This window comes from Phoxinus phoxinus (genome assembly GCF_949152265.1).
Source record: "Phoxinus phoxinus genome assembly, chromosome: 14".
Taxonomy (NCBI): domain Eukaryota; kingdom Metazoa; phylum Chordata; class Actinopteri; order Cypriniformes; family Leuciscidae; genus Phoxinus; species Phoxinus phoxinus.
In genome coordinates this window covers 33893019-33917262 of record NC_136889.1, presented here as the reverse complement: position 1 = coordinate 33917262, position 24244 = coordinate 33893019, and the positions used below count along the sequence as shown (strand labels likewise).

General features: G+C 40.5%; 1 protein-coding gene across 4 annotated transcripts in view; it reads left to right on the top strand.

Moving 5' to 3' along the window:
* LOC307010241 (neurexin-1a-like) overlaps positions 1-24244 on the top strand; it is a 152395-nt gene that overhangs the window by 4365 nt on the left and 123786 nt on the right. For all 4 annotated transcript variants that reach the window (XM_079634756.1, XM_079634753.1, XM_079634755.1 and 1 more), the window contains exon 2: positions 1171-2693. In XM_079634756.1, the coding sequence (XP_079490882.1) occupies positions 1994-2693 (700 nt within the window). In that variant the 5' untranslated portion in view covers positions 1171-1993. The remainder of the gene's footprint in view (positions 1-1170; positions 2694-24244) is intronic.

The following is a 24244-nucleotide window of genomic DNA, read 5'->3' as shown; positions in this document are numbered from 1 at the left end:
GTTGGGGATTTTAAAAAAGTGACGTGAGTGGAAGGGCGGCGCCGGCGCTGTGTGTGTGTGTGTGTGTGTGTGAGCGGGAGGCAGAGCGGCGGAGAGATGCGACAGAGTTGTGAAATTGCAGGCGCGGCTCGAAATGGCTGTTATTTCAAATAGCGTAGCATATTTTAAACTAATCGGTTAACCGGTTTCAACCGGCTAATGAGGCTCGGTGGTCGGTCAAGAATTTTTTTAGTTTTCGCCATCCCTATTCCCGTCTGATGATTTACATCCACGGTGGAGTTAAAAACGACAGTTCCCATCATTCCACGCTCCTTCATCGTCATCAAGCTACGCCGCTGTTGTTGTCTGGAATGTAGCGCCTCTAGCGGCAGAACATCTTGCATACCTTGTACCTTTATATCACGCCGCACACACAGAATGCCTATATAGGCTTAAAGTATTGTGCTGTTTTATAAAGGCACAAAGCCATATCACGGTTTCGATTTTAGTTCGTTGGCAAAATATAACGCTAGAGACCTTTATGTTAGGCTATAGCTACATTTTACATGCGTTGGGAAAAGGGAGAAGAGCGAGTTCGGCAAAAGGCGGATTCGAACTCGGGTCGAACGAGTCAAAAGCTGCTTTCAAGCACCTCACGCCAAACTATGCCACTGTAGATATAATGGCGGGCATCTTTTTACTAAAAAGACAGGCACTTAGTGCAAATATAAGGACCGTTATAGGAAATGTAAAAAAAAACCTCCCAAAAAAGTCTTTCCCTCGCTTGGGCCCCAAGTGCTCATGGGCCCCTGGGCCCGTTCCCATAATGCCCATTGGATAATCCGGGCTTGTTTAAATCTCCCGACAAACTAAAAGACGTAAATTAAATTAGTATATGTATTCTAAATACAAGATATAGATTGCACTGAATGTCAGCTTGCTTATTCTGCTCAAGATCAGGATTTATTGAGTCCACATGTCATGCAAACGAGAAACTGCGTGTGAACACAGGTCGAGATCTGTCACTCAAACACAACTCTGCGATGATGTTTGTGAATGTTTGTCTGAACGACGGGTTCGGGAAACACGACTCGCTGAACTGCTGATAGCGGCAGAACTCGCGACCTCTAGCGCTGCTTCTGGGAAACTCTCCGGATTATCAGCTGACCTGTGTCTTGTGTTTCTCTGCAGTGTCTCCGGCCGTGTTGAGGGATCAGAGATGACGTCTGCCGGCTTCTTCTGAGACGGGATTTAACACACAACACACAGAGATGGCACATGAACATGAAGACGGCTGATAACATGAGGACCATAACATGCCTCTGAACAACTTATGACTTCTGGAATTTGGAGAGTGTGGCCACGATATGTCCCAGAAACACTCTTTCTAAGTCTGTGTTCACACTTGGCAGGTTTGGTAGAATTAAAGCGAACTCTGGTGCGTTTGCTCTGTTAGTGCGGTTCATAAATGTGAACGCTGCCGTCCGAACCAAACAAGCGGACCGAACCCTCTCCTCGCGTTACACAATTGATAAGCTCGTCACCAGATACCACATGTACGTATTTAACCCAGCACACAACATTGCTTTGGGTGTTCGATAAGTTTTAGTTTTCAGAGTTAACAATGACGGTGTGAACGCTATGTGAACCGGACCGCCTTCTGTTCTGAAATGAAAGGATGAGCTGGTGCGTTGGGCTTTATGAAGTATGTAAGATTGTACACGCAAACATAACAAACCAAACCCGACGCCCTTATACAGATTGTGTATACATATAATCTTTGAGACATAAGAATCTTGATATGGACAGTAATGTGGAATATGTTCTCATCCGTGATTTATACAGATGCTGAATTATATAAATGACACTTGGCTAGTTGTCGCGTTTTTCTCCAGTAAATATCAGGTTAGATAGGCTTTTTTATAGACACACACATTAAATACTTATTTATAAACCGCTTAGACACAGACCGGTGCGCAGTAAGTGTGAACACACCCTGAGACACCGGCTCATCATGACTCCTGCGGCGTGCCGAAGCGCGGGTCTGCTGTGGGTCATCGGGCTGGCGGTGTGCGCGGCGGACGCCGGGCCCGGTCTCCGCTTCACGGGCTCAGACGGGCAGTGGGCCTCGTTCCCCGTGTGGAACGCCTGCTGTGAGAGTCACATGAGCTTCAGCCTGAAAACCAAGAGTTGGAAGGGCCTTCTGGTGTACTTTGACGACGAAGGCTTCTGTGATTTCCTGGAGCTGCACATACACACGGGGAAGCTCAGACTGTGCTTTTCCATTTTCTGTGCCGAGCCGGCTTGCGTGCTCTCCGATGTTCTCATCAGCGACAACCGCTGGCATTCGGTCGCGATCAGGAGGAGCTTCAGAAACACCACCCTCGTCGTGGATGAGGACATGAAGCGCGCGGAGGTTAAGTCCAAGCGGCGGGATATGACCGTCTTCAGTCACTTGTTTTTAGGCGGGATTCCTCCCGACTCGCCACGGCTGACATCGGACACTGTGAAGGACCACGCTCCCTTTACGGGCTGGATAGCAGCGCTGGAAGTGAACCGCTCTGTGCCGGCCCTCGTTCACAGCGCCGGGGTCAGCGCTGACCTCTGCGGCTCACACAACATGTGCTTAAACGGAGGCGTGTGCAGTCTCGTGAACCGCCAGCCCACATGCGACTGCTCTGGAACCGGCCATCGGGGCAGGGACTGCAGTGAAGGTAAGACATTCAGAAACACTGAGTCATGTGTAAACCAAGACTAGCTCATGCATTTCTGCCTTTATTTGAGTTCAAATAACTCAAACTTTCTCTGCTCATAGAGACTCTTCTCATATTAAAGATGAGAAGTAAAACTCACTTTTTTAGATTGGCTTTTTCCTGATGGTTTTAATTATTTTGTATTCCAGTGTTCTTTTGTTTTTTGTACGCTTTGTATTTCTATCTGTGCATTTTTGACTTTTATTATTATTTATTTTTGTGTAAAATGCCTTGAGAAGCTGCTTTAAAGGCGCTTTATAAAACAACGCTTATTATTATTATTAAATACATTCTTATGAACATCTACAACTGGCGAGCAAAGGTTTGGAAGTTACGTTTTTGCAAGAGTCTCTTCTGCTCACCAAGGCTGATTTTATTTGATCAGAAATACAGTAAAAACAGTGAAATATTATTATAATGTAAATCATCAGTTTTCTATGTGAATATAATATAGTAAAGTGTAATTTATTCCTGTGATCAAAGCTGAATTTTCAGCATCATTACTCCAGTCTTCAGTGTCACATGATCCTTCAGAAATCAGTATAATGTGATGATTTATTATGAATATTTCTGATTATTTTGAATGTTGAAAACAGTTCAGATATTGGTGGAAACATTGATACGCTACTGTTTAAAGGTTTGGGGTAAGATCTTTAAAAAAAAATCTAAATTAATTATTTTATTCAACTTGTACGCATTAAATTGATTGAAGTGCAGTAAAGACATTTATGTTACAAAACATATATTCACATAGAAAACAGTTATTTTAAACTCTAATAATATTTAACTGTTTTTACTGTATTTTTTATCAAATAAAAGCAGAAGAGACTTTTTTTTAAACAAATTTTTTTTTTTTAAATGAATCCAATCTTTTGACCACCTAGTTATTGTCCTTCATAAATCACAGAGATCTTTGATGTTTGTAATGCACTTCGTCTAATGGTTTATCCAAGACAGATGAGCTCAAGTTTTCCATTCATTGTCATCTTTGATTATAGTACATACATTAGCAATTATGAGTAACGCTTTATTACAGTGTCACTGTTACATATGTTACATGTAGTTACTATAGTAATAAATTATGCATAATTACATGCAACTAACCCTGAACCAAACCCTAATCCTGACCCTACAGTAAGTGCATGCAGATACTTGATATCACTCAGCACTTAAATGCACAATTACAGTGTAACAAAGACAGCTTAAAATAAAGTGTAACCCAATTATGTGAGTGTATAATGTAATTAAATGTTGCATATCATAATTACAATATATTTTGTTTCAATGATTAGTGAAGTATGTCGTGCAGTATCGAATACTGTTGGTCCTTTCTGTAAATATAGATTAGCTATAGACTGGATCAGTCAGCATGTGGAGTAACGTCTGTAGCTGAATCTCTGACAGAAGGTGTGTGTGTGTGTGTGTGTGTGTGTGTGTGTGTGTGCGCAGACAATAGTGTCATTAAACCCTGAGAGGATCATCATTAGTGTGTTCAAAGGCAGGAGAGAAGCTTTCTTTGCACGCCGGAAGGTGTTTTCTACTGTAGACAGAAACCACAGTATGCAGATCAGCACATCTCATGTTTCTGTCCTCAGCAGCAGCTGTTGTGTTGCAACACTTTATTATCAGCAGCAGATTTGACGAGCTCAGATTCCTTAATACACTAATCGCTGAAATCTGATTACAAATAATTGATAATTGACAAGTGAGTTCGGTTCACACGAGTCTGTAAAAAACAACACAAATCATATTTTGCGTAAAGAAAATGAATTCTGCTATTTTACCCTTTATTCTTATTTCTCTATTTTGTGGTTTATTTAAACAAAACCTCTTTAGAAACTCTTCTACATAATAAGATCATTGATCACACTTTAGATTAGGGTCCAATTCTCACTAACTATGACTTTCGCCTCAATAAACTCCTAATTACTGCTTATTAATAGTTAGCAATTAGGGATGTAGAATATGATCATGCAGAATAAGGCATTAATATGTGCATTATAAGTACTAATAAACACCCAATATCCTATAATATGCATGATAATAAGCAATTTAATCAGAGAATTACGTTTAAGTAAAAAAAAAGAAAGAAGAATTGATTATGTATTAATTATGAAATGTTTAAAGTAATTAGTGTTTTGTGGTTGTATTCATTGACATACAATGAACAATACATCTTTACAACATTAATTCATTTTAGTTTTTGGTCATTACATATACAATGTTTAACATTAAAAGTTTACAATGCCTTTACTTAATACATCATTTCACATTATAAAAAGGTCCAGCCATATCATAATACTTTTATTTTGTAAAGAGACATACGAACATAGATTCCACTCAGGGCTCGCAAAATTTCTAAATCGCTCAGATTTAGGTAGCCCGAAATTAATTTTACTAGCCCACATAAAAAGACAATTTTTAATGTAGAAAATTGGTTAGGAGTCAAAACATGAATCAAAAACTTTTTCAAAACACAAATATCAACAATTGGATATAAAATAATCAAATTAGAATCATCAATACAAATATACATCTGGTTCTCTGAAGTGAAATGTGTGTGACCAGTGTGGAACATGAACATGTCTGTGGCTCAGCCCCCAATGAGGGTATGATGAAAAAAGAAAAAAAAAGGCAACACTTTGGGTTAGGGTCTAACGCTCACAATTAACTAGTTTCATTAACATGCAGATGGCAGGGTTTTATCATCACTGAGGTCCCAAATGTGAGGTAGACTAGTTAGGGGTGTTCGGGGGCCCGAGAAAATTTTGATTTCTCTGATCTACATATGTGCATTTTAAGATGTTTTGAATGCCAAAAAAATTGGACAGCAATAGCTTTAAAACCATGTCACACAGCTGGTTATTTTTCTCTCCTCATCAGCATCACTCTTTTTCTCTTTGTTTTTCTCTTGCTCTGGCTCTTCCCGTCCTAAAGCTGAGCTTTGACTGATAGGCTTTTCATTTTTGTCTGTCAATGACGAAAGTAAACTTGGGGTCAGCTGATAGGTTGATTTATGAATCATTTTCTCAGACACGTTCATTTACTGAAAGCTACTAGGAAAGCTAGGTAGCCTAACTAAGATTATTAAATTTATTCACAATATGTACACATTCATTATTGATCTTAATACAGGGCCGTAGACAGGGCTTTATAATCAAATAGGTCCTAAAGGTAAGGTTGTTAGGGGGTTCACATTTTTTATTTCTCTGATATGTGCATTTCAAGACGTTTGAAGGCCAAAAAAAGGATAAGAAATAGCTTTAAAACCATGTCAGCGGGCAGTATTTGTCAATACCTGCTCTCACTTCTTATCCATCACTCTTTCTTTTTCTCTCAGTCTCCTCATCTTGCCCTGTCTCTTCCCCTCCTAAAGCTGAACTTTTTTAATTTACTGAAGACTACAAATTGTAAACAATGACAATGTCAGTAAACGAATTACATTCCACAAGTCACGTTACAAAGGCCTATTTTCAGTTCAAAATGGCGAAATTAGACAAGTAAATTCGTTTGCCTGATAATTTGTCATTTGTTTAACATTTATGACCTAAAAACAAAAGTCAAATGTGAAATATTTAGTTTAGCTACTTACATTATCGCACTTGACCGTAAACTGAAGCATCGAGTCGCTCTGCTCAAATTCGCGCTCAGTAGTTTGATACTACTTTGATTTGATTGGTAATCTCTAATATTCTGACATTGACGAGCAGTGACAGACCAATGAGGCTCCGATACATACACACACACACACACACACACACACACACACACACACCCTGTCCTCTGTTTCTGACGTGCGCTCTGTTCGGCGCCACTGCGGATTGAAGACGAAGAACGCGCTGAATCTGATTATAACAAGACTGAAGCGAACACTATTTCAGATAGCCCGTCGGGCAGGCCGGTTATGCATTTTGGTAGCCCGACTGGAAAACACAATAGCCCCGGGACGTCGGGCGGGCGATTTTGCGAGCCCTGCCACTTCTAAGAAAACGCTTTATTAGTATTTAAGCAACAGAAAATATACATCTAAGATTAATCCATTAGATTGCATTGCTGTTTCCAACCAATCTCACCTCAAAATAATGTTTCTCAGGGGGAAGAAATTACTAATATATTTGTGTTTTAGTTAAAGTCCCTGTAAAGTCAAAATTAAGTATGTGTTCTGAGTTTGTCATATCACAGAAAAATGTGTTATTAGCCACCCAGCCAAATTTGAATGATAAAAAAAGCCGGCAAGTACATAAAATAAGCTATTAAAATCTTGAAAAAATGAGCAGTGGTCTCTGCTCTCAAACGCTGGGGGCGTGTCCGCCGGCTGCGCTGAAACCTGTCTGACTGACATCCAACTTCTCCAGTGACTTTATGCATGAAAGACTCGGTCTCTTTCGTGGTCGGAAGGGGCTGCTTTGTGAACAGATAATAGTTTAAATTACTTGGCTAAGGAATCATATTGATCATATAAATAAACAAAAAAAACACGTTAGAGAGTTGCGGAATTTAGTAGCCTACTTACTGTTGACTACCTACTATAATTATAACATAAGCACACAAGGCAGCCTACCCTCATTGGTGGGCACGCACTGCCGAAGATGGGACCAGGTGTCGGCGCGACGGGAGGATGACGGCCGAGGCGGGAGATAGTCGGTTCGGCCACATTCACCAGTAACAGCGGATTATCAGAGCATCCCAGTTGTCTCCGACGAAAGTTTATAAAACTATCCCGTGTAAAATGATCACTACAGAGGCGGGTTTTGGTGGTGATCCTCAGCTCTTCACAAATTTACCGGTAATCCACCTTTTCTTGATGTGATCGTTTTTAGGAAATGTAAATAAGGACACCGATCTGTTTCGTATGATCGCATCCAGATAGTACGCATTTCCGTGACGAAGGCATAGCTAACTAGCAAACTGTAGGCTGTAGTAATAATAGTACTGACACTGACAGTAACTCGCGATTGAGCGCCAAACTGATGCGAATGTGCTCTGTTTATATTGTTAGAGAGCGGCCAGGCTCAGGGGCTCCAGTGCGTCATCAAGTAGGGGCGTGTCCAGGAGCTCAGGGGCTCCAGTGCGTCATCGAGCCCCCGTTTTAGCCCCGCCCAAAAAATCCGGAAAATAGCAATGGTGAAAAACTGTTTAACGGTCTAACTCCACAATTCAGTACTTCGCAGTTCACAGTCTTTGTAATATGTTTTAGCAATACATTTCTAACATTTATAATGTGTTTAGAATTTTTTTTTAGAATTGCCTTTACAGGGACTTTAATAGCCTAAATGTTATAAATGTGTTGATCATCACCTATACATGTTAAATAATGCATCAGCATAATGCACTATTAATGTTAAGATAGTAGCATGTGTAAATTAACATTGAGAAAGATGAATCAATGACATCTTCTTAACTAATGCATAATGTATAGTTATGAACAGCCTTATTGTACATTTTACCTTTAATGAACATCATAAAACAGTTTGAAGAATATGATTTTTGACATTAATATGAAAAGTTATCATGTTGTATAACAGTGAAGTCTAACTGGTTTAGTATAACAGTTGTGTTTCAGAAAGATGCTCAGGCTTAGTTTGTTTAGATGAGTGTGTGTGAGTGTGTGTGGCAATACATGCAATTTTGATCCTCTTCTGTATTTTTCTGGGAACGCAGTCATATGATTATTACATTTACATCTGCCTGCTGTCAGTCATTTCTCTGCCATTCGAGAAGGCTTTGCAAACATTTTATTACACAAAAGCATTCATCATGAAATATCAGATGAAAACATTCATTACATTCCAGTGCCTAGTAGTTGCCTGCAGTCAGCTAGCAGCGTACAATACACTGAGCAAGAAAAGAAGAAATTGGATGAAAAGGGGATGCAAAAAAATTTATACTCAAGTGTAACTACCACATTAAACAATAAAAAAGGGAAAGGACAGTTGTCCAGGGTGAAGCCACAGCACTCCCTGCCAAACACAAGAGAAATATATGGGGCGTTTCTCAATCCCAAGTACACAAAGTTCGGCTCAGGAGAACGAACTACCCCAGTGATTCTGCAAATGGATCGCTCCACCTACGCCGGTTATGTACATTTTAGGCAACAATAAAATTAAATATGTTATTTAAAACCCCTCTGTCAGTTTTCGTTTTCATTTAAAAAAAATAACGACTTAAACATAATAATAGCCACACAAATGTGGTTCAGGAAACACTTGTACTGATTATCTTCACCGCTGCATGTTTATTTATAACAGAACATAATATAAAACACAACCCTGCCTCGTTTACACTAGGAATATAAAACATATTAATATGTAGTTCAGGCAAAATGTGCAAATGTACTCTGATAATCGTCACTTTAATAAAATGAAATGAACTGCCTTAGACATTGTTGTATTGATTAAATAAATAAAAACCTCAACTCTGGCGCTCAAGTGTCACTGTCCTGGAGATTTTAGCTACACAACTAATCAAACACACCGAAACAAGCTCTTCAGGATCACAGATACAGGCAGGTGAATTATATCTGGGTTAAATCTAAATTTTTATTATTTTAGCAGTGTCGTTTACATCATCGGTTCCCAACAGGGGGTCGCGGCCCACAAGGGGGCGTCAGCGAGCTCTGTGGGGGGTCGCGTCATATTTTGAAAAGTTTTGGGCAATGAGCATTAAATAAAAGTCCTTAACTTTTTTCTGTTCAAAATGTATATAATGAGAGAGTTCATCATGAATCCATTTTCCAATCCGTGGTTTTGTCTTATCCTGAGCCACTGGTGCTCCTATAATAAGTGTTTACACTGGGACTATTTTACACAGGTTCGGATGCGGAGGAGCCCAGGACCTGCGTGACTCGTCACAGACGTACACAGAGAGAAGTAGTTCCGGCGACAATGTTCCGAAAGACGCATTACTCTGTTAATAAACGCAAGTTTATTATCGCTCGCTATAGCGTCAAAAATAAAGCCTCAGATTGATAAAGCCTCACAAATAACATGCAAGTATTGATGTCCCCAGACTGCACTCATTTAGTATTAGCCTATATTCTTTATTTATTTTACCTACACACCAGTGTGAATATTTTTGTTATTGCATTTCAAATAGGGCGAATTTATAGGCTACTCCTAGGCTTTCTTGTTTAAATGACAAAGGGCCTACTTATGTTTTTGTTATTCTATTTTCATTATTATAGGCTATTATTTGTGCATAAACATATCTGGTTATAGTAAACATACCGTTTGTTTGAAAACAACATATTTTGTCATCCTTGCAGCAAGCTTACAAGAGCGATAATATCATTAAATGTGAAGGGGGCCCTAAAATATTTTCTTGGGAAAAAGGGGGTCTAAGACAAAAAAAGGTTGGGAACTGCTGGTTTACATGACACTGTTTCTAACTAAAGCGGGAAACTTTTTATGTGTTTTGGCTGTTCATGTAAACAACAACAGCGTTTTGGAGGCCTGCAAATGCTGACTTTTGAAAATGGGTTTCGAAGTGCACATTTATTTTAATTATATCGTTATCATCTCCGTGTAAACTACAAAACACGAGTGTGTGAAAACGGTCTATAGGGGTGTAGTGTTTCTTTACAAAGTGACATCGCCCTCTACTGGCCTGGCACGTGTTTTCAGTCGTTTTAGTTTGGCGGATCTGTGTGAACTCGTTTTACTACATTTTCACCTGTACGCAAAAAACACTAAATAAAAACGTTTCTCTTTTTAATACATTGTTGTCGTGTAAACTTAAACCTTATAATTAACCGTTTAATCCCACCGGTCACAATTATGACTGCATCTTTTTTCTTATTTCTGGAAGCTCAAAATTTTTTGTTATTGGCTTTGGGCAAGAAATTCAACTTTTAAATGAAAAAATAGATTGATTAAAAAATCGATTAATGTCATGTGACTAGTGTGAAAGGTCACATGACCAGTAGGGCTGAACGATTAATTGCATTTGCGATAATATCACGATATGATGAAACGTGATTTTGTAATCGCAAAAGCTGCGATTACTCTCTGGTCACGTGACACGCGATAGTAAAGCAGTCTGCGCTGCAGATGAAGCATCAACTTGTTACGCTACGCATATAGGCCTGGCATAGGCTACAGGAAAGAACGTACAGTTTGTTTAATTTATGTGATTGTGTTATAGATTCTCTTCAACGATTCTGTATGGATTCAGATAATTTCAGAATCGAGTCTGAGCTTAGTTTTAAACACAGAGGCGTGATGACGCTGCGTGTGCTTTATACACAACCGTATTCTGCTTGCTTCTAATTCCTGTCATACACACACAAACACATTCGAACCTTCCGAAAAATAGTCTTTCATACAGTTCGGAAAAGTTTAAGCGAATTGGACATTCGCGGGCTTCATTGCACTAGATCATATGGCACCTCTGTGTATGGCACTATGCGCTGTGAAATACGTGCGCTTGATGTTACTCTAGTAGTGCGCGGTCCCGCCCGCCGGTATTTTCCTTACAAATGCTCTATAAAGGCACCATATGTCTTTTGGAATGCAGTTGGCTTATATATTAAAAATAAAAACATGAAAACCATCGACAGAAGCTGCTTTCAATTTCAAATACTCACGCCCACTTTGTGAAGAGCGCTCTCACATGCGGCTGTGAGCCACTCTGTCTACGTGGTTAAATATAGCCTAACTTGCATCTCAAAATGCGTTTATGACGCGAAATTAATGTAAACAGTCAGTTATGTCTTAAGTTATTAAACAGACAGTACAAACCACATATTATATTTCAAAAGAGATCTGTGCATTAGTGTGAAGCAGCTTATCGTATCTAAACTGAGAAAGAAAAATCACTTAATCACAGCTCTTGAATGGAAAACATTCAGGCGACTCTTAAATACTGAAAGCACTCGTTGTTTATTGCTTGTAATGTTTTTGATAACTTTTATGTTTTGAAGCTATTCGTTTATATAGCCTATTTAAAATTATTAACATGTAACTGTATTAATTTCGTTTTTTAATGTGTAATTATTTTTAAAAGTAGCCTACTTATAATTACATATGTAATTAAATAAATATTTAAAGTTTTATTAATAAGATTAATTATTAAATAAAAAAAGTTGATCGGCTCATGAGGTGCCTAAAGATTCCCACCCATATTTTACAATGATTTATTGCTTGTGTTTGTTGAATAATATAAAAGATAAAGAGCTTAAAAAATAATCGCATATTAAATCGCAATCGCAATATTGGTAAAAATAATCGCAATTAGATTATTTTCCAAAATCGTTCAGCCCTAATGACCTGGGGTGCGTTTCCCGTACAACTATATCGCTCACTGCTTAACTACCATAGTACGATGCATCGTTGGAGAAATCCACTAGCTAGTCACGACTGTTTCCCGAAACCGTATGTCGCAAAATATCGTTCAACCACGTTGGTTTATGACGTCTCGCACGTGGTGGACTAATAACTTATTTTAATTAATCTATTTGAGATCGAATTAACGCTAGATTTTGTCATATAAGTTACAGACATGGCATCTGAAGACCATTAAAAAAAATTCTCAGTTATTTTGCTTTATTACCAGACTCAATATTTGGCTCGTTCTTACACAGTAGAGCACGTTCGCACATGCGCAGTCTTCAAAAACGGTGCTTTAAATCTCTTGACAAACTAGAAGACGTAAATTACATTTGTATGTATTCTAAATAAAAAACACGGGTTGCACTGAATGTCAGCTTGCTTATTTTGCTAAAGATAAGGATTTATTCAGTCTACATCTCATGTAAACTAGAAACTATGCTTCTAACCACAGCTCGAGAGCTGTCGTTCAACCACACAAGTTTGCGATGCTGTTTGCGAACGTTCGTTGGAACGATGGTTTCGGGAAACACCAAATCGTTGAACTATGCTGATAACGACGGAACTTGCGACCATAGTTGGCTAACGATGCTTTCGGGAAACGCACCCCAGATCAGTTTACTTCCTGCTTGCACGTCTAGAAGAAGATGTCTTCCTCAGACATCAAGACAAAAAGTAGTATGTAAAACATCTTAATTAACAGGTAGAACTTTCATATTTTGTACATATATTCTTTAAAGGGTCTACTACTGATATATTTTGAGAATTATACTCCTGCATATATATTTTGCTCGTAATACTTGTACATTTGTTTTTGTGACTGGTGACCGGAAGTATAACACAGTGCTTCAATTGAAAACACAGGTTTTGGCTGTTAATGGATATCTATCAGCTGTTAATCCTACACTGAACAAAATGATAAACACAACACTTTTGTTTTTGCCCCCATTTTTCATGAGCTGAACTCAAAGATATATGTACACAAAAGGTCTATTTCTCTCAAATATTGTTCACAAATCTGTCTAAACCTGTGTTAGTGAGCACTTCTCCTTTGCCGAGATAATCCTCCACCTCACAGTGTGGCATATCGAGATGCTGGTTACACAGCAGGATTATTGCACAGGTGTGCCACTCGAACAGCTCATGAAAAATGGGGCAAAAACAAAAGTGTTGCGTTTATAATTTTGTTCAGTGTAGTTATCAGTATCCCAGAAACTATCAGATGTGTTGGACCTTCTAGACCAGTGGTTCTCAAAGTGGGGTCCGCGAAATAATTTATAACAGCCTACCGTTTTTTCCGGACTGTAAGTCGTGTTTTCTTTATCATCTGAAAACATGCTATTTATTTCAAAGTGATTTATATAATGCATTTAACGTCAAATAATACAGTAGGCACTTTAAAGGTTTCTAGGGATAGATAAGCCTATTTCTTATGTCTGTGCGTCAAGTAGACTATTCGCTGTGCTCTGGTTGATTTTGGGGCACGTGCGCCAGAAAGGAGACAGAGGCGGCATGAACCCGCATCCTGCTGTTTTCTTTATTTTAAAAAATAATAAATATTGTATTCCTTTGTTTCCCCTGCTGAGGAAAAAATCCAAGTAATCGCGCCAGCATCTCACGTGCGCGCACAATATGTCAGTTCTAGCACTGCTAATTTGACATCGCAGCCTGTTCATTATCAAAATAAAATACAGTCAACCGAACTTATAAAAAGTTCTGCTTAATTTCATTATCTGTTGTACACTATGAAGGCAGACTAACAGCTCGTCAATGTCAAAATGTTTGAGTGAGATGAATTCAAAGTAGGCGGGTTTATATGTTCACAAAAGCTGCAAGCCGAGCGCGAATTCCCGCACGACGCTTCAGTTAGCGGTCATAAAGTGTGAGAAAAGATGTAGGCCTAAATAGCTAAACTAAACAGCTGTTTTAGATAGAAGTTTTAAACGAACGACAGAAACAATCAGTTTGCAAAGTATCAACCAAAGCTCAGCTTTGGGAAAGGAAATAGCTACAGGTCAAGAGAAGCATACTGTGCCCAGGATGAGATTAACATTATGGATTCCTATTTAACACAGATATACTGTATGTTTTTTCGCTAATTACAGTGGATATAAGCTCGATTTAAAGGGCACCTATTATGGAATTTTGAAATTTATCTTTCATGTAGTGTGTAACATAGATCTAAGTGAACAAAAACATCCTGCAAAGTTTGAAATATGAAAGTGCACCGTATATAAAGTTATTGTCTTTCAAAAGTAAGAGTCGACTCTGAGTCATTTTTATGAATCGTTAGAAGACCGAAGCTTTTTCTCTGACTAGATGACGTCAACTTGTCAAGTTATTTGAATACGATACGCCCACTTATTGCGCTCCAAGGCCAGCAGGGAAATATCATGGCGACGAGACGCTGTGTTCTGAAGTGCGACTCAAAAGACAACTTTTTTCATCTGCCCAAGGAGGAGCATTTGAAGACTAAGTGGCTACAATTCATATATACAACTATACCACAGAAGTATAGTCCGAGCCTTGTGCTTTGTTCACGCCATTTTGAAGACGATTGCTTTAACGTTACCAACTTAAATGCACTCAAACTTGGATTCGCGAGCCGACTGATATTGAAGGAAGGTTCAGTTCCAAGTGTATTTGCATCAGCTTCCTCCTCCGTATCACAACCTGTAAGTGTTATTAATAATTGTTGCTTTTATGTTTTATGTAGTAGAGGTCGACCGATTCATCGGTTTTGCCGATTAATCGGCACCGATTGTTGACTGGTGGAACTATCGTTATCGGCAAAAATATATACCGATAGTTTTTCCTGGTTGCGTCCATTGCTGGAGCGGCTGAGAAGCGCACGCTGTCATTCATTACACAGTGTCAGAGCTGAGAAGGGTCTGCTGGCATGATGCAGTACAAGAGCGGCCTCTAGAGGTGTAATAAAAACTTGTGCCTCGTGTTGTTTATTTCGACACGTGATGCTGCGTGCTGCACTGAGAGCACATGCTGCGTGGAGAGCGCTGACATCAGATGCGCGTTTAAAGCACCGACAGCTCAAACGTATGTATACAGTACATTTTGTCATATCATTATAAAGTGATTAATTTGTTGACTAAATGCTGCATTAGTAGAGACAGTAGGCGTTTGTTTGCCTTCGAGGCTGAGAGGACGCTAACATTAGTACCTCAAGCGGTTAAAACACTGACAAACATAAACGTAAGTCCGACCCGAATGTTTATTGTCACAATTGTTACCTCTATTTGCATTAGTTCATATCCAGCTGGTCACTTTTATGCATTACATATGCAGATAAGTTGCATATTTAAAGCTAGAGACGTAAGCAAACTGATATGTTCATACAGCCGACAGAAACATAAACGAATCAGAAAAGCATTCGATTTCGGTTATTTATTTTTTTCATCTTCACTTTAATACAAATTTTGTTACTTTTTCATTAATTAAGTTGGCTTGAAAAGAACAGTTAAATAGTTACATTTTGAATGTAACTGGTTTTATTTGTTATTTAGAGTATTACTTTTTGTTTCAGTTTGAATGAATGTCTTTTATTGACTTAAATATTTATTCACATTTATATATTTATTTCATTTAGCATGTTTTCATGGTTCAATACAGTTTTTTATTTTTATAATAAAGTTCAGCACTGTTTTACTTGGAGTGTTATGTTTGTTTTTATCCAGTATCAATTTTAAAAACTATCGGTTCATTAATCGGTTATCGGCAAGTATGGCCCAACCTAGCTATCGTTATCGGTAAAATCCACTATCGGTCGACCTCTATTATGTAGCATGCTTAATAATTATTTTGTTTGTTGTGTAAGCACCGTTTAGCTTCTAGGTCTTCAATGACAATTGTATTGAGATATGTGAAGTGTTTGTCGTTGTTTTCGGAGTTGTCTTAAAGAATAGAGTAATACCTCGTAGTAACGTAACTGCATTTTATTTTTTTTATTTGTGTAAAAACGTTGTGTTTATGCATCGGGCTAACGCAAACAAAGACTGATTGTGCTTTTACAATATGAACTCTAGGCTATGCTCGCTAACATAACATTACATTCTTTATCTTATTTTTAGTTTTTTACTACAAACTATAAAGCAGTGGACTATAATCATTATTATAACACGATTTAATTGATAAAAGCATCATTGTACTCCGTGTTAAACAATAAGTATTATCTCTGTAAACACTGCTGGGTCATCTGACCAATCGCAGATTAGCGTCGCGCAAAGGAGGGGTTTGAAAAATGAGTCGTTGAACGATTCATTTGGGAGTCGGTGAGCAAATCAGGTAAAAATAAATGCATATTATACGACAACAAAAGTGTTTTTTGTCATTGCATGCATGTAAAACTGTTGTTGGGGACTCCCTAAACAACATTAGGAACATTTTAAATGTCATAATAGGTGCCCTTTAACAACACAAGCACCTATTAAACATATTGGCATTATTATTGTATAAATATAAGCTATATTTGTGTACCTCGAATGTGTTCAAATATTGGAATTTAACATCTATGCAAAATAATCCTTGAAACATTTCTCATTTGAAGCCATTGCTGTTAGGAATATGTGATTGATTATTGTTCACATGTAGGCTACATCAAAACACATATACATTTTGCATTTCCATTTTGTATGTGGATCATTCATTGTCAAATTTAAACTGTCATCTGCTTGACAAAAAATGTATGCCCACTGACATGCTTTTAAAGCTCTAATTATCCCATTTTTGGGCCTTAAAACACCTTAAAATGCATGTGTAGATCAAGAAAATCTAAAATTGCTTGGGGAGGCATGCCCCCGAACCCCCCTAGCAAGATCACTTTTGGGACCTCAGTAGGCTATTTAGAACTTCCTGCATATGACCCCGGGTGGAGACCATTTGTTCAAAAATATTTAATTAGCCGCTCCGACATTAAATATGGGCTCAATCACTGTTATAAATATGAGGGGGTCCTTGGAAATTTTTTTCCCCTGTAAGGGGTCCCTGTGTCATGATTCTGCCATCTAGTCCTTGTCTTTCTTTAAGTCTTGAGGCAGGATCATGACAGACCCATGTTTTATGTGCAAACACATGGCCTTGTTGGGCCATGTGCTTGTGTTGTCCTCATCTAGCCCCGCCCTCCTTGTTATCCTCGTCTCGTCATTATTGCTTTACCTGTGTCACCTGTTATGTTTAGGGCTGGGCATCGTTCAAAATCTTTCGATCCGGTGCCAATTTCGATACCTCTGTTTCGATACCGGTTCCTAACGATACTTTTTTCGATACCAATTTTATGAAATCCATTTTAACAAGATTACATAAGATATTACCTCAGAAAAACTTTTATTTTTTATTTATTTAGTTTTATTTTTTCAGTTTGACTCATGCTCCTTAGCCAGTGCACAAAGGAACAAACATTTTTTTATAAAGCGCTCATGCTCACCAAAGCTGAATTTTTAAATAAAAAAATACAGTAAAACTTTAGTAATATTGTGAAATAGTATTACAATTTAAAATCGTATCTCTTATATTTTTCAAAATGTAATTTATTCCAAAATCATTACTTCAGTGTGACATGACCCTTCAGAAATAAGAAAACAGTTTGCTGCTTAATATTTTGGAAACTATGACAATTTTTTCATGATTCTTTGATGAATAAAAAATTCTAAAGAAAAGCATTTATTTAAAAACGAAATATTTTGTAACATTACACATGTTTTAATTAGGGCTGTCAAAAGATTAATCGCGATTAATCACATCCAAAATAAAAGGTTGTGTTTACATAATATATGTGTGTGTACTGTGTATATTTATTTATGTATATAAAAACACACACAATCATGTATATATTTAAGAAAAATTGTTTATATTTATATATAAAATATTTATATATAATATAAATTATATAAATGTATATACAGTATATAAATGCAATTATTCCTTAAATATATACATGAATGTGTGTGTATTTATACATAATAATTCTACACAGTACACACACATATATTATGTAAACACAAACTTTTATTTTGGATGTGATTAATCGCGATTAATCTTTTGACAGCCCTAGTTTTAATGTCACCTTTGATAACTTTAATGCATCCTTACTGAAAAACAATTCTGACTAACCAACACATTTTTGAACGGCAGTGTAGCCTACATTCAGTAGGTTATTATTTATTGCAATATAAACACTGTGTCACGGGTATGGTGCGGATGAAGACAGGCAGAGGACCAAAGTTCCAATTCAAACTTTTACTATAATAAAACTTAAACAAAACTGGTACAGGCAAGGGTAACACTCTCCATACACAATGACATATACAAACAAACATTGACCGACAACTGAAGGTGAAAGACAGGAACTTAAATACACAGATGATAACGAGAGTGCAACAGGTGATGACAATGAAGGGTGATTAACTGATTAACTAGACAGGTGATGAAAATGAACTAATGAAAATGATGACAGAGAAGAAGAAAAACACTGAATAAGAAAAACAAACTAAAAGTCCAATGATAAACGTGACAGAACCCCCCCCTCCCCCCAGGCGCGTCCTCGCGCCGTAAAACATCCAAAGGGGTGGGAGGGTGGGCGCCCTGGAGGCTGATGAACAGGTGGCCGATCTGGAGCTGGAAGCCTCCAGGGCGGAGCAGGCCTTTCTGGCGGCCAGGGCGGAGCAGGACGTGCAGGCGGCCAGGGCGGAGCAGGACGTGCAGGCGGCCAGGGCGGAGCAGGACGTGCAGGCGGCCAGGACCCTTCGGGCGGCCATGGCGGTGTGGACCCTTCGGGCGGCCATGGCGGTGTGGACCCTTCGGGCGGCCCTGGCGGTGTGGACCCTTCGGGCGGCCATGGCGGTGTGGACCCTTCGGGCGGCCATGGCGGTGTGGACCCTTCGGGCGGCCATGGCGGTGTGGACCCTTCGGGCGGCCATGGCGGTGTGGACCCTTCGGGCGGCCATGGCGGTGTGGACCCTTCGGGCGGCCATGGCGGTGTGGACCCTTCGGGCGGCCATGGCGGTGTGGACCCTTCGGGCGGCCATGGCGGTGTGGACCCTTCGGGCGGCCATGGCGGAGACGACCCCTCGGGTGGCCATGGGAACCGTGTCAGAAGGGCCTCCACGATCCCCTCAGAGGGCTTATTGCCCCCCCCCAAAATTTTCTTGGGGAGGTCAGCACTGGAAAGGACCAGCGGCAAAGACGGTTTAGGACTGGACGGGACCAGCGGCGAAGAGGGCTCTGAGCTGACCGGAGCCAGCGGCGAAGGCGGTCCTGGGCTGGATGGGACCAGCGGCGAAGGCGGTCCTGGGCTGGATGGGACCAGCGGCGAAGGCGGTCCTGGGCTGGATGGGACCAGCGGCGAAGAGGGCTCTGAGCTGACCGGGGCCAGCGGCGAAGGCGGTCCTGGGTTGGACGGGACCAGCGGCGAAGGCTCTGGGCTGGACGGGACCAGCGGCGAAGGCTCTGGGCTGGACGGGACCAGCGGCGAAGGCTCTGGGCTGGACGGGACCAGCGGCGAAGGCTCTGGGCTGGACGGGACCAGCGGCGAAGGCTCTGGGCTGGACGGGACCAGCGGTGCAGGAAGCTCTGGGCTGGACGGGACCAGCGGTGCAGGAAGCTCTGGGCTGGACGGGACCAGCGGTGCAGGAAGCTCTGGGCTGGACGGGACCAGCGGTGCAGGAAGCTCTGGGCTGGACGGGACCAGCGGTGCAGGAAGCTCTGGGCTGGACGGGACCAGCGGTGCAGGAAGCTCTGGGCTGGACGGGACCAGCGGTGCAGGAAGCTCTGGGCTGGACGGGACCAGCGGTGCAGGAAGCTCGGGGCTGGACGGGACCAGCGGTGCAGGAAGCTCTGGGCTGGACGGGACCAGCGGTGGAGGAAGCTCTGGGCTGGACGGGACCAGCGGTGGAGGGAGATCCAAGCCGGACGGGACCAGCGGTGGAGGGAGATCCAAGCCAGACGGGATTAATGGAAAAAGCTCAGCAGGCATGATACTCTCAGTCCCTGGCGCGGCGGGCATGACGTATACTGCCTTGGGTTCGGCAGATCTAGCGTGAAGTGCGGGCTCGGCTGGACTGGCGTGAAGAGCAGGCTCGGCTGGACTGGCGTGAAGAGCAGGCTCGGCTGGACAGGCGCGAATCATCTCGGGCTTTGCAGGCTGGACGTGAAGATCGGGCAGGTCGTGAAGATCTGGCTCAGCAGGCGGGACTTGAAGCTCTGGCTCGGCATGCGTGAAGAGAAGTGCAAGATCGGCTGGACAGACGACAGGGACTTGCTCAACTGCTTCTGGATCGGCTGGTGTTACCGTGAGGGAGGAACCACAAACCCAAAGAGCTCTGTCCATAAACTCAATAAAAGGTCGATCTAAGTCTTTGAGCAGCAGTATCTGGGCTAGTGGATCATCAAGTCCTCTCCAGAACCGTTGCTTCAAAAACTCCTCCTCCCAGTAAACATCCTGATGCAGATGCAGGTAAACTTCAACAAACTCCTCCAATGAACTCCCATTCTGATCAAACAGAAATGCCTCCATAGCATCCTCCTCCATTACTTTCTTGGTCGGTCAATCTGTCACGGGTATGGTGCGGATGAAGACAGGCAGAGGACCAAAGTTCCAATTCAAACTTTTACTATAATAAAACTTAAACAAAACTGGTACAGGCAAGGGTAACACTCTCCATACACAATGACATATACAAACAAACATTGACCGACAACTGAAGGTGAAAGACAGGAACTTAAATACACAGATGATAACGAGAGTGCAACAGGTGATGACAATGAAGGGTGATTAACTGATTAACTAGACAGGTGATGAAAATGAACTAATGAAAATGATGACAGAGAAGAAGAAAAACACTGAATAAGAAAAACAAACTAAAAGTCCAATGATAAACGTGACACACTGGAGTGATCAAGATATCTCTTCATTTACCAGTCGAAGACGGAGCAACTTTCTGCTCTTATGTTTACTCCGTGCACTGTCAAGGTCTTCATCATATTTGTCGTGGTACCGGTCTTTGCAGCAATTATTTTTTTCCGCAAATACTGCATCGCGCGCTGTTGGCATCGAGCCTGGAGAAATGTAGCCACACTTTTGATCGACTTTTCCACATCTTTAAGGTATTATGTGTGTGTGCTCGCGTCTCATATGAATATGAGCACGGAGAGTTTGTGTGTGTGTGTGCTCGCGTCTCATAAGTATGCGTGTCGAGAGTTTGTGCGTCCGCGCGCGCGTCTCATATGAGTGTGCGCGGAGAGTTCCGCGCGTTTCGTGTGAATAGAGTTTGCATGTATGCGCGTCGTTGTGCATTTCATATGTATTTGTTTGAGCGCTGACGTTGACGAGTTAACTCCTTAGGTATCGAAATCTGGAACCGAACAACATGTCATTTTTCGATATCGATAGTATCGAGGCAATTCGGTCGGTACCTAAAAAGTATCGAGACTCGGTACCCAGCCCTAGTTATGTTATCATTAGTCTCGTCATTATTGCTTTACCTGTGTCACCTGTTATGTTATCATTAGTCTCCCTATTTAATCCCCTTGTGTTTGCTGTCCTGTGTCGGTTCATTGTTAATCCATGTCAAACCTTTGTCTGAGTATCTTGTCAAGAGCTGTTGTCCTGTTGCACTATTGCCTGTATTAGTTGTTTGTTTACTTGTAGTTATCTGTCACAGTCTCAGTCTAGTTAGTCTCCATTGTCCTGTCTTGTTTTGCCCCCTCGTGGGTTTTGTTTTTCCCTGTTTTTGTCTTTAATTAAACATTGTGTGTTGCATACTGTCTGCGCTTGGGTTCATCTGCTATCCATGTAACACCCTGGCTCCAAAATGTTTGAGAACCCCTGTTCTAGACGTACGTTTTTATAATTTTATGGTGATTTCCATCATTAAAGCAGTTTAGTGGGGTTGTGAGTTTTTTGGGCCATTAGGTTAGTCTTGCTTTGATGCATAAGCTTATGCTTAAGCTGTATAAGACCATATATAAGTCATAGAGTTGCCATTGCCAGTTGGCTTGTAATAAGCTACACTAACACGGGATTATTTTGATGTGTCCATTTTGTGATACGTAACCACTTAGTAGTTATTTTAATTGATCAGTGAGTATAAAAGATTCAGTAATTACTACTAGTTGTATAATAGTGAAGTACTCCATTCATCAATTTGCCATTATCTAGTACAAACTAATTAATTACTCTTAATTATTAGTTACTAGGCTTGCTACGATAGTCGGTGTTTACGGTGTTACACGGTGTTCAGTCACAACACCGGTTTCATCACTTGCCCACCGCGGCACCGCAAAAAAAAAAAAAAAACGTTTAAAGCGTAAAAAATATTTAACGCAATTGACTAGCTTTGAATGATCACGCTCTTATTAATGTGAATGCTTTTAAACCGTTCAAGCACGACAAGACTAAAGAGACTGCGCTGTAAGTGCAGCCTATTACACACACACACACACACACAGAAGAGTGTTGAGTTCTCTTTTGGTCTTGAACAAACCATAACACACACAAATTATGCCAAAATGTCCGCTTTGTTGAGTGTCCTCATAAGAGAAGTCTTACATGATTTAAATAAATTCTAAAATAGAGATTTGTAAGAACATGTGACGCGTGTCAGATCGCGTCTCTGTCAGCAGTGGCTGCTCTTAAAGTGTCATTAATGTTAATCAAAGAACAAAGGTAAGAGAGTAAATGACTCGCTCAGACCCGGCGCTAGGAGGATTATTATACCGGTAGCCTAATAATCATGAATGCACTCCGCTATCTTTTAACACATCTCCGGCGAACGGCTTCTTCACGCAAAAGAAAAACTCATCATGAAGTGCAGTGAAATTCAGCGACCTGTGGCGTTTCCTGATGGATCGAGGTTGTTTGTTAACCTAATTTTATACGTGCAATTCACACAAGCTCTAAGCGCATGCGAGACTGCTGCGAGTAGTCAAACTTTATTAATCAAACAGAAAATCAGAGGGAATAATTTCTGTAATGTTTTTTTTTTTTTTTTTACTGGTTGGCGGGTCACACGGCTTTTATAGTTTTCAGTTACATGACTGGTGTGGAGACCTGGAGTGTTATTTACATTTTTTTTATTTAGTTTTATTCTTTTTTTCTTTTTCTTTTTTACATCGCTCCTCCCACCTGATGAAACCGATATTACCGGTGTTGTCACAAGTCGATTAACCGGTGGAAGAATATTATCACCGTCGTCACATCTCTATTAGTTACCACTGGTGACTGAGGAGTAAATGCTTAATATTCCTTGTTATCTATAACTATGGATCAATATCTTTTGAAATATATACTGTAGGTATCCAGTAATATGATTTATAATTATATCAATGATGTTTTTTTCCTCAATGAATGAGCAACAGGGTTTTGTTGAAATTTTGTTAATTAGCAAGTCCAAAAGAACTGATTCACTGGAATTAATTAATAAATGAATCAGATTTTCCAGCTCTAAATGAAAATAGAAAGCCACAAATATCTTTGTTTACATCATGTGATATAATAAATGCAACACAAATGTGATAATAAACAGGGGTGCACATAACTGGTACGCAGGTACGCATGCGCGACAAAAATCAGGAATGCGTAATGCCACTTGTGTTACTACGCGCCTTTGCGTACTTTAAAGCCGTGTGTCCACCAAAGCGTTTTTTCACGCGGCTGGCTTTATTTTTCTATTGTTGTCAATGGGAACGCCGCGTTTTTAGAACGCCAGGAGCGTAACGAGGCGCTGAGCGAGTATTTAACGCTCAAGTGCTGAGCGCTCGGCGTTTTTTACAGGTCGCCGAGAGTTGAAGAATGTTCAACTTTGGGTAAAACGCAGCGCTCATCACTGTCACTTTTTAGCCAACCGTCCAATCACAGTGGAGGAGGGGCGGGACTAATACCACACGGACCAACGGATATTCTGTATCATAGCAACGATGCGTCTCAACTGAAAAAAAACTGCGCTGCCAAAACGCTCTCAAGCGCCCGCAGCTCGGCGTTTTCAGCAGAGCGCCTAGCGTTTTCAGGTGGCTAAAAACGCTTTGGTGGACACACGGCCTAAGGGTAACTGTCGCCAAAATGCAACATAGGCAGTGTTCATTTAATTTTTTCACGTTTTAAATGACGACCACGTCAACGAATAAAAACTAGACGGAAATTAGGGAGGGACGATTGGGGAAGAGATCCAGTCAGAACTG